Source organism: Anolis carolinensis, chromosome 5, assembly GCF_035594765.1.
Source record: "Anolis carolinensis isolate JA03-04 chromosome 5, rAnoCar3.1.pri, whole genome shotgun sequence".
NCBI classification, from domain to species: Eukaryota; Metazoa; Chordata; class Lepidosauria; order Squamata; family Dactyloidae; genus Anolis; species Anolis carolinensis.
This window is the reverse complement of record NC_085845.1, coordinates 33,266,268-33,278,218: the sequence shown is the minus strand read 5'-3', so window position 1 is coordinate 33,278,218 and position 11,951 is coordinate 33,266,268. Positions and strand designations below refer to the sequence as shown.

At 37.3% G+C, this 11,951-nt stretch overlaps 1 protein-coding gene across 3 annotated transcripts in view; it reads right to left on the bottom strand.

Moving 5' to 3' along the window:
- The window catches only part of LOC100568181 (bifunctional heparan sulfate N-deacetylase/N-sulfotransferase 3), a 109,839-nt gene that overhangs the window by 18,654 nt on the left and 79,234 nt on the right, over positions 1-11,951 (bottom strand). For all 3 annotated transcript variants that reach the window (XM_062983567.1, XM_062983566.1, XM_062983568.1), the window contains exons 10-13: positions 11,133-11,307; positions 9,102-9,272; positions 6,587-6,696; positions 609-711 (exon numbers count right to left, since the gene is read on the bottom strand). In XM_062983567.1, the coding sequence (XP_062839637.1) occupies positions 609-711; positions 6,587-6,696; positions 9,102-9,272; positions 11,133-11,307 (559 nt within the window). The remainder of the gene's footprint in view (positions 1-608; positions 712-6,586; positions 6,697-9,101; positions 9,273-11,132; positions 11,308-11,951) is intronic.

Genomic DNA, 11,951 nt, shown 5'->3' with positions numbered 1-11,951 from the left:
AGACTTATTGAGAGAAAAACGTTTGTAGCATAAGCTTCATAGACTGAGTGTACTTCATCAGATGCAAGTTCCACTCTGGCATCTGATCAAATACATTCAGTATTCTTTCTCTCAGTGAGTCTCAAAGGGCTCCTTGCATATTGATCCAGACTAACATGGTTATGTATTTGAATTCTACCAAGAGGGACCTGAAATGGTTGCTCTGAAGACAAATATCTGATTGGTGGAAATCAGGAAGAGCAATTCTGAAACTGAAGTCTTTTCTCTGTGCCACAGCTGATACAGCAGATACTCAAAGAATCATGTTTAGGAAAGTTCACTTATAAATTTTTGAACATTTCCAATGAAAAAATATTAACATTGTGTCATATAGTATATTTTTGTTTATACATTCAGAGAGGCTTAATGCATAAAAAACTAATACCACTCAGATGGATAATTATGAAATAAATGCTGTAGTTGGTATAATTAACATCTATCATTTACATGTTCCATGTGGAAAGTAAAGTTTAACCACCAATGTATTTACCGATGGATTCAGTCAGACTTTGAAAAAAAAAATCTCTTGTTGGTTCTTATTCATAGTGTGGTGACGAATAAGTGTTTACCTCAGAATCCATTGGAGGATATTTTCTGCCTTTGCTCTTTCCAAGGCATTTTGTCTTTCCTTCTTCCAGGAGCTGACACCAGAACCCTTTGTGTGAATCAAAGCTGAAAGATATAGCATATTTAGATGCAATGCTCATTATATGATTGAAGAATGCTTTCATTTATTAATTTGAAAAATCAAGCTTTGTTATTTGCTAAACTTGTGAGCTAGTTTACAGGTTTATCTACCTATAAGGAAATTACTGGGAAGAGAGGCTGCAGGCTCAACCAGCCATTACAATTTTCTGCTGCTAAACAATCTCCTTCCCTTGCTCCATTCTCCCATGAAGGCTGCTATATCTGCTAATCTTTAAATAGCAGCCCTAACAGAAATAACAAAGAAGTCATTGCCTGGCCATTTGCAATCTTTGTTCACTTGGTATAGCTACTCTTGTCTGCAGCTGAGAAGAGGAAAGAATAGGAAAGAGAAGTCAACATCACCAAGAACAAAGGCGGCAAAAGCCTGGCAATAAATATACTGTTTTGTTAACTAAAAGCAAGTGTGACAACAATGGGCACACAACAATTAACTGAACTCTCTCCTTGAAGGCAGGGAAAGCTTGAAGTGATGTGTGAATGCCGTGACTGTTGGAGCCTCTTTATGGGCAATCTCTGGTATGTGAATAAGTTCTTCCCTGGAAATTTCCACAATGCATTGGAGTTACAGGGTGACCACACAACACCATTTGCAAAGTTCTTGTATAATGAGGTATGGTACACACAAAACCATAGTATTTTTCTGTAATGGTCAAAGGAACTTGTGGTTATGCGATCACACCTTCAAAGCGATTTCTATTGATCAGTACCACTGATGTGATTTTCAGAGTATTAATTTCCATCTTGCGTACTTGGCTTATAGATAACATATCCTGAAACGTCCTCTCAAATACTAAAAACATATAACTAAGCCTGCTAGTTGACTACATGAATACATATTTGTCATGAGAAGAGTTCAGGCATTTCCTTGTCTATTCAACTCCTTGAAAATATATTCAGTCATCTGTATGAGGTGTGGGCTTTCAAAACTGCCCTTTGATCCCCTGCAATATTTGTGGGCATTATTTCGAATCCAATTCACTGAGGACCCATTATGCTCCATCAACACAAATTTGCACACAGAATCACAGGATTTGTTTGACGGGCCAACTATTTGATTTTTAAAGAGCATCACATAGGGACACTTATAGCACACCAACACACAAATGTGTCAACTATATGTCTATAGATGGGTGTGTATGTGCCTTCAAATCATTTAAAACAATTTTAAAAACACAAAAAGGAGAGATGAATCTCATCAGTCATTAAAAACTCAGTTCTGAAGAGCTTTTAGAAGATGACAGAAATAAAAATATACCTGCTTGCCAGTGGAAGGAGGACAGAAATAGTGCCAACAGCTTCTCTTGGCAGGGGGTTCCACAGATGGGGAACAGCCCCTCTCCCACCCCCACCAAGTGTGTCTGTGTGAATGGAGATTATGGCCTTTGAGATAGCCAACCCAATTGTCTATATCAGTAGTTCTCAACCTGGGGTCCCCAGATGTTTTTGGCCTACAACTCCAAGCCAGTTTACCAGCTGCTAGGATTTCTGGGAGTTGAAGGCCAAAACCATCTGGGGACCCCAGGATAAGAACCACTGGTCTATATCTATATCCTACTTTAGTTTTTGGAAATTGATGATGGTTATTTGGCATATGTTCATATGTGAAGAAGCTATAGCACACACTTCTATGTAACATGTGTAGGGATTAAAAGAAGTTTGTCAAAGATCTGTCTAAAACAAATCAGAATCCATCTTTTCAGAACCAGTCTATGAAAAGTTAATTAAAATCAACAGCCACAAGCTCTGGACCCACTTGCATCCGACAAAAAAGTCCTCCCTAGGAATATTCTAGGTCCTCCAGGTAATTCTATAGTATGTTGCCTGGAGGACATAGGAAATTCCTACAGAAGATATGCCTCTAGGAATTTTCCAAGTCTTCCAAGGCAACTCTGTAACGACTTCTGCCAGAAGTCATTCTGCTTCAGAAATGGATGTGGGGGGATAGTACTGTATTTGATTTAAGATACTGATCTATTGGTTTCCTGAGTAGCATTGGGGCTAAACTCAACAGAATTTCCTGGCACTTCTGAAAAGCAGCAGGAGATATTATTCCTGACTATATCACAGTCAGTCCTATACTATTACTTGATAATCCCATGCTGACCTTCTTATTTGTCTCCCCTCCATAGCAGAGAGGCAAAATGGTCCTTCTGAGATTAGGCAACATACTGTGTATGTTGTAGTGCTAATGGAGTGCCATGTCTCAAAAACTGGACTTCGTTTGTGGTCCACTTATCTCAAAGATTTGCCTCTTTCTAGATGATGCAGATCTACAATTCTACTCATTCCTGATTACTAGAACTACTATCTGAGGCTAATGGAAATGTAAAAACACTTGGAGAATCACAGAGTCATCACTTCTGATTACCGGTAACCAAAGGTGGGCATTTATCAGCTTTTATAAAAGAACTACAAACAGCAAACCAACAAATAATACTCAAGGGCTAAAATAACCCCTAGTGCAATTTTGTTGGATTTATACTAAAGCATTTAAAAGGAAATGTTATTTAAAATGCACATGTTTTAACAAATCTTTTTTCACAATTGGGAGTAGACAGAGAAGAAAGAGCATGGACGTGGAATTAGATGCAAATGGGAATAATTCACAGCATCCAGGTCAAGGGCTATGGTGTAAAAGCATTTGAAAGCTCAATAGAATTACTCTAGGGGTGAATTTGATCCATTATGTCTTTACAATGCACTTGACTTTATCTCACAGAAGATAAAGTCAGTTTTGCCACATTGACTACAAAGAAGAGGAAAAAAAGAAACAGCACGATTGACTAAAATAAAAAAAACTGTCTGGGAACGGACACCATTCTTTTCTGAGAGCTTTCTATGAAAACAGACAATGGAATCTCATACAAAGGAGCAGACTAAGGTTATCAATCTCATTTTAAGGGCAAGTGAATAAATGTTTAAATATAAATGGTTTGTGTACATGACTATTTATTATATACACAGCAGTTGCTGTATCCCTGACACAGGCATTGTTGTGTCTCCTAACAAGTAAAAGAAATGTGGTTTCTGTTCTTCCTCCAGAAAAAGATGGTGAATCTTTTGCTGCAAATCAAAGAGGTGGAAAGACATTCCACTCTTTTTATTCATTCAAAAGGCAGAACCAATTCACTGGAGACAGCCTTTGTCTGTCTAGTGTCTGCCCATTATAGAGTACTTCACCATAGACATGTTTAAAGCATGATTTACAGAAATGATTTTTTTCCCAGTTGTCAGGCTTATTGTGAATTAGATGAAGTGTAACTTGTTAACACTCAGAATGGGAAATCCTGATGTCAATAGTTCCTATAAAAGTGCAGATTATTTTCTGTGGGAATGAAATGGAGAAAGCTCTTAAAAACAAAACATGTAGTGATCCAGTTCAGATGATCACAGCCCTGTTAAAGGACTTGAGATAAAATATAAATACAGAAGCAGAGAAGAACATATTAATGCTCTTCTTGTGCAGTTCTGTTAGCCTTTTCTGAGCTGAGAAATCAGATCCATAATGCCTGATAAAGGTACATTTTAGCTTCATAAGCGGAGGTTTAAACAAACCCCTTGTCTTCATATTCATCCCCTTCCTTTTTCCTTATTTGACCAAACAAATGCGACAAAAACATCTAAAACTCAACAAATTTTCCTGTTTTGTCTAATTCGGAAAACTATGAATGTCAGCTTCAGGATAAGCTAGGACCATAATCATAGTTTGAACTATAAAGTTGGAAGAGCCTACAAAAGCCATCCAGTCCACCCCCTTGCTATGATGGATGAACAATCAAAGCACAGCTGACATGTGGCCATCCAGCAGGTGTTTAAAAACCTCCCAAAAAGGAAACTCTAACATATTTTGAAACAGCATATTCCACTATCAAACAGCTTTTACTGTTAGGAATATTTTTCTTATGTCTAGATAGAATCTTTTTTCTTATCTTTGCTCCATGTCATAGTTTCTGGAGCAGCAGAAAGTCAGTTTCCATCTTCAATATGACATCTTTTCAAATATTTAAATATGGCCATTTGCTTTGGTCAGACCTCACCTAGAATACAATGTCCAGTTTCTTACACTACAATTTAAGAATGATATTAGCAAACTAGAATGTGTTCAGAGGAGAGTGACCAAAATGGTAAAAGGTCTGGAAACCATGCCCTATGAAAAATAGCTTGTGGAACTATGTAGGTTTAGCCTAGGGAAGAGAAAGTTAGAAGATGACATGATAGCTATCTTTAAATATTTGAAAAGATATCATATTGAAGATGAACTAAACTTTGGACCTCTTCACACTGCCCCTGGGGCAGTTGTTGACGAAAGGGAAATTGTGCTGGGTGCCTCATGGTGCCCCTCACGCCATCCCTCCTTCCACCATCAAATGGTGAGGACGGGACAAGGCAGGTCCCTGTCCCCATCAGATGGGAGAAAGGGCAGCAACGCGTGTTGGCCCATTGCGCTTTCCCTCATCATATGGGGAAAAGGGGAGAAAAGTGGATGGGGCTGCCGAGCATCAGATGAGGCTTGGCAGGCCCTGTCCAGGCCCGACCAAAACTGCAAAAAGAGAGCTGAAAAAGCCCCATGTGAAGAGGTCCATAAACACTATCTAGTATGTGTTCCCCAAATTAAAGCCCGTGTGCTAGAATTGACCCTCCAAGGTCATTTACCCAGCCCCTGCCCTAAACTTTAGACTTAAGGTCACCCTAAGTCTGAAAAAACTTGAAGACACACAACAACAACAATCCTAATTAACTTGACAATCTCATCAGCCAAAAGCAGGCTTACACCTCCCATTGACAGACTGGCAAGTTTATGTTGGTTAAAATTGTTCTTCATTTTAAATATTGTATTGTTCTTTCATATTTTTTTGCACTACAAATAAAATTTGTGCATGTTTTGTGCATGAATTAATGTTTTTTTCAAACTATAGTCCAGCCCTCCAACAGTCTGAGGGACTGTGAACTGGCCTCAGACATTATACTCCTGCTGATGTAGCCCAGAATCATATTGAGCTGCTGCATCATGCTGTTGACTTCTTTTAACTTGTGGTCTACTAAGATTCCTAAATCCCTTTCACATGTACTATTGTCAAGACTGGTTTCACCCATGCTATATCAGTGCTTTTGTTCTGACTGTTGGAATTAATTAGTTTTAGCCTAAATCTCCAATCTGTTAAGCACATTTTGAATTCTCATTTTGTCCTCTGGAGTATTACCCCTTCTAATTTGGTATCATCTGCAAATTTGATAAGCATTTCCTCTATTCCGTCATCCAATGAATTGACAAAGATTTTGAACAGACCCCTATGACAGCCCACTAGTTACTTCGGATTCAGCTGGTCAATCAGTTACTAATCCACTCAAGAGTAGTATTGTCTAGCCAACATTTTACTAGTTTGTTTGCAAGAAGATCATGAGAGACCCTTGCCAAAGGCCTTACTGAAAAGAAGATATGATGCATCCACAGCATTCCTTTCAGCTATCAAATCTGTAACTCAATATAAAGAGAGATATAATATTAGCCTGGCATGACCTGCTTTAAAGAAACCCATTTTGACTTTTCGTGATCATGGCATTGCATTGTAAATGCGTACACTGCCTGTTTAATTATCTGTTTTTGATGTTAGGCTGACTGGGAGGTAATTGCTTAGGTCCTCTTCCCCCGCTTTTTGAAGATGGGGAATGGGTTTGCCATTGCCTTTCTGTGTGATTTGTCCAAGGTCACTCTTGTGGGTTTTGATGGCTCAGTGGGGATTTGAATTTTGGTGTCTAGAGCAAAACTTCAATGCCTATACCAATACACCATGCTAGCTCACTACGCATATCCAATAAAGAAATCATGGAATTAGCTCACGTTAGGGCTTCTGAGTAGTTATAATGAGGGGTAACTCCCAGAAACTTCTGCACTTCATCCATCACGATTGCTGGGTCATTTCTTAGTTGCTGTCCATCTATAATTAGCAACTAAGGGGGAAAAGAAGGAGGAAAAAAATTTGAAAAGTTAGCCATGAAAACTGCATTTAAAATTCATTATCTGTCAAACTTCAAGCTCATTTTTTCATGTGTATGAAGCTTAGTGTTTAAAAGGAAGAGAGGTGCCCCAGGGATCGGTAATAAGTCCATTCATATTTATCACCACCTTTAATGATCCAGGAAAGAGGTAAATGGCTCACTAATTAAATCTGAAATAATATTAAATTGGAAGCTGCTTGGAACATCAGTGAAGGCAGAGAAATAAAGCTGAAAGACCTACACAAATTAGATCTATCAGCAGGAAACCAAACGTGATTCATACTGAAAATGAACTCAAAAGCAGTTTGATGAAAGAGCAAACAGTGTAACGTACATGTGCATATCTTTCAAGAATATAAATCAGTTTAGTGACAGTTACTGTCACAAATAGAGCAAGGAACTTGGTTTGTTTTAGGTATGTGCCATAATTTAATTGCTTGTAATCCTCTAGGACCATCATGGCTGAGCAGAAATCTCTAGGATATAAACCTGCTGGGCTGCAGATTTGAGAGCTGGTAGCTTGAGACCAAGCATTTTGAGTTGACAGAGAGTGATTCATAGTACTCTGTGAATCTGACATGATCTTAGTGGGAAAGCGAATCTTAAGAGTAATGAAAAGATGGCTTGTGCCCTTTTGTATGGAAGTTCATTGTGCAGGCCCTCTGCTTTGGACTCCTAGGACCCCAGTGAGCTTAGAGAGGCAGAAAGTATACACATTTCAAAATTAGAGAAGGAAAAATACAGCAGCATGTCATATAATCATTATCGCCATTACTTTATGTCGTGCTATCCCTCTAAGACCCTACTATTTGTGATATCCAGAAGGATCCAGACAATTGCTCAAATAATGCCTTTCAGTGAACATTATTGTCAAATGCAAATTCCTTAAGTGCAAAATTTTGCCCTTCATAGTAAAGTAGTAAAGGAACTGAGTCAACCTAGCAGTTCAAAAACATGCAAATGTGAGTAGATCAATAGGTACTGCTCCGGTGGGAAGGTAACGGCACTCCATGCAGTCATGCTGGCCACATGACCTTGGAGATGTCTACGGACAATGCCGGCTCTTCGGCTTAGAAATGGAGATGAGCACCAACCTCCAGAGTCGGTCACGACTGGACTTAACGTCAGGGGAAAACCTTTACCTTTACTATAATTAATGAATTGAAGGGGGCTCATCATCTTTCTATGTGTACTTCATTGGCAGTTCAACCCTATGCCAATACAAGAATTCACTGCTAAAATATTCAAGAGGTAACTACCTAACCTTTGTTTAAAATCCTCCAGAAAAGGTAGTCCACCACATTCTACTGTACTATTGAGTAAGTCATTGTCAAATTCTTCCTAACTAGTCACAATCTATTTCCAAATTTGAATTCATTCATTCATTTGAATTCATTCAGCAGAACTCAAGGTCATTCTATCATCTATAATAGCCCTTCAGATATTTCAAGACAGCTATTATATCACCTCACCATCTTCCATTTTCCAGACTAAATATAACTCCCTCATTCATTCCCAAAAGGAGTTTGTTTGTAGACCTTTTTATCAATTTGGCAACTGAAACAAAAGGATATTCAAAGAGATATCGACAAATATTTGAAAAATTCAAACATGTATTAAAAATGTATAGTTTTGAAAAGAATATATCTGTATTTGAGATGCAGTTATGTACAGATGGTGAATATTTGATTGGCAAGAGATAAACCTTTGTTAAACATTGAATTGGAAGAGGAACAAGTTAACAACTGCATGTTAAAGCGGTTTCTGGATTTTGAAAATGATATACAGGTGGCACAATGCGAAAATGTGGTCAAAGAGAATTAGATTTACAGTATGTTATAATCTAAAAGAAAATTTCTATAAAATGATGCATCATAGGTATTTGATTCCAATAAACCTGGCCAAAATGGGAAAAGTGAGGAGGTTGGGACATTTTCTCACTTGTGGGACAGCTAAGAAATTTTGGAGCCTGATACATAGCTTGATGCAGTAAAGTTTGAAAATTAATATTCAACTGAAACCATAATTGTTTTACTAGGATTAAAAGATGACCAAATTGAGAAGAAACGACAAAGTTTATTATGAGGAAATATATAAATAGTGCTTATAGCTGAATAAGTTATTTTATATAGTAAGGTGTATAACAATCTTTAGAAAGGTTGGAAGTTGAATGTAAATCCTTTTTTTCCTGCTCTTTGTTGCTCTCTATTTCTTTCTATACTTTTTAAAATATTTTTTCTTTTTGTCTGTATATTCCTTTTTTCTTTAATCTATTGGACAATATCTAATTAAAATATTATTTGAATAAAAACACGCAAAGAGATATGGGATAGTTATTTTAAAACACTGTTGTTTACCTGGTAAGCTGGGAAGTAAGTGAGCCATCTTTCTATATGGGTGGCATACCATCCAGGTACCAGGCATTTCTTCTGCAGAGCCTTAAGGTCAGGTGAGGAATGGTGGCCAGCAGTGATCACCTGATAGAAGGTGAATTTTAGAGCAGTTGGGTCTTTGTGTGATCTCTGATGCTGTAAAGATAATATTGTAGAAAGAACAGCCATTGTAAATCAGAGTGGCCACACAGAATATTAAAAGGATTCTTCTTTGCCATGATCATTGACTTGTAAGGAAGTGTTCAGTCTCTAGGAATAATAATAATAATAATAATAATAATAATAATAATAATAATAATAAATACTTTATTTTTATACTCCGCCTCCATTTCCCCTAGGGGACTCGGGGCGGCTTACATGGGGCCAAGCCCAGATAAAACAAACAAGCAAAATAAAACAACATCAAAAAATACAACACGAAAATTAAAATGAACATTTTAAAATATAATAACAATAATAATAATAATAATAAGAAGAAGAAGAAGAAGAAGAAGAAGAAGAAGAAGAACTGCTGACACTGGTAAGAACTGTGACAATTGATTAACTGTTGATATACCCTCTCACACTGAAATTTCAATAAAAAATTGCAATAAAAATTCCAATAAAAAAAGGAATGCCTCCTTTATTTCTGAACTGCTTTCTTCTACAGTGCCCAGACTCAGTATGTAAAAATTCTAGACTCTTAATTTATGTAGATTAGTCTGATTAAGTATATGTATTTTTAAAAGTGTATGATAAATCCCAGCAATGATGCCACATTGCTTGCTTTGAATAAAAGGCTAATGAGCTATACACAAAAGGATAGTAGTTCTTAACCTTTTTGAATCATAGACCCTTTTAGAAGACAAATGGAAATTCTCAACAGAAATGCATATGCTTATAAACTTATAAAAGATTAATTTCATTCAATACAATTTACACTTAAATGCCATCTTTTTCTTTTAATTCATATAAACAAGAAAAAATCCAATTACTATGAAATTAATGAATTGAATAAATATTCCCAAGTTGTTAGCCACCCTAGGGTCCTCATTTACACTACACAATTATAGTGTTATTTTTATTTGAAACACAACAAGATGAGTTCACAGCAGACACTCTGCTGGCTGTTGTATTGGATCACACGTCGGACACTTCTCAAATGTCTAGGACTGTGTGATGTATCGGCGAATAATGCATGCAGATCCCAGTAAGGTGGTCTTCTGCAGCTGGCAGGTGGTAATTTTGTCAGGGCCGATTGTGTTTAAGTGCAGGCCAAGGTCTTTAGGCACTGCACCCAGTGTGCCGAGCACCACTGGGACCACCTTGACTGGCTTGTGCCAGAGTCTTTGCAATTCGATCTTTAAATCCTCATATTGTGTCAGCTTTTCCAGTTGTTTTGTGTATTATTATTATTATTATTATTATTATTATTATTATTATTATTATTATTATTATTATCCCCATTAATATCCCACCTCTCTCCACCCCGAAGGGGACTCAAGGTGGCTGTTAAAATTTCTCTTCAACTGTTTAGCATGGGTATTTAGAAGAGGCAACCAGGCAGCTCTATCTAATGCTTCACCAGGGATGTTATGACAATTACAATGGAATGTAGTGCTGCCATTATATAGTATGAATGGACCCCATGAGCATGGTTAAGAAACTTTGTTATAAGATGAAAGTAGAAAAACTATATAAAACTATGTAGAAATAAATGTTAAAATCTTTTTTGACTTTGTTTAGGTCCAATACATTTGATGAACTGCCTTGCCGAATGCTGCCTTATTTTAGAGAGGGAAACCTGCACCTGCTATTTGAATGAGACCACAGGGCATCTCCAATAAATTGGCAAAATTCTCTGTTGAGCTGTTTGGAGGTGGAATATACAGTTCTATTCACAGCTTTAGGGCAAAGTAGACAAGAAAGGATGTAAAAATATTTAAACATTTGAATAACCTGCAATTATTTGTTATATTTTAATGTACCACCTATATTAATTCTTAAATTTCCCACCTGATACCAGGAGTATGCTCGATCTGATGGATCAATGAGAATAGTGATAATCTTTGCTTTGGGAATCAAAGAAGCTGCTCTTTTAGGGGCTTCTTCAGAATGGAAATAGTTGGCACTCTTCTCAAAGAGAAAGTCTGTTGTGACATTGGATGGTGTGGGGAAAAAGTCCATGTACCTACAAAAAAAAAATACTTCTTAGAACACTTTAGAAGTCTTAAAAACTACACTCAGACATATTTTCTAGCAAATATATTTGGTGCCTGGGGGCATCCTTTGTCAGTCAAGCCCTCAGAGTTTTGGTTCCCATCTACTGTTTTGATTTTGGAGTTTTGTAATACTGGTAGCCAGATTTTGTTCATTTTCATGGTTTCTTCCTTTCTGTTGAAATTGTCCACATGCTTGTGGATTTCAATGGCTTCTCTGTGTAGTCTGACATGATAGTTGTTGCAATTGTCCAATGCAGAGAAGCCATTGAAATCCACAAGCATGTGGACAATTTCAACAGAAAGGAAGAAACCATGAAAATGAACAAAATCTGGCTACCAGTATTACAAAACTACAAAATCAAAACAGTAGATGGGAACCAAAACTCTGAGGGCTTGACTGACAAAGGATGCCCCCAGGCAAGAGACAAAAACATCTCCAGTGCTGATTAGGGTGATTAACTGAAACATCAATGCTGGCTCCCATTGACAAAGGACCCTTGCCACACCCCAGACTCTACACAGATATATATATTCTTTCCTTTCCTTACTTAGTTTATCCATACCTCACAACCTCTGAGGATGCCTGCCATAGATGTGGGCGAAACGTCAGGAG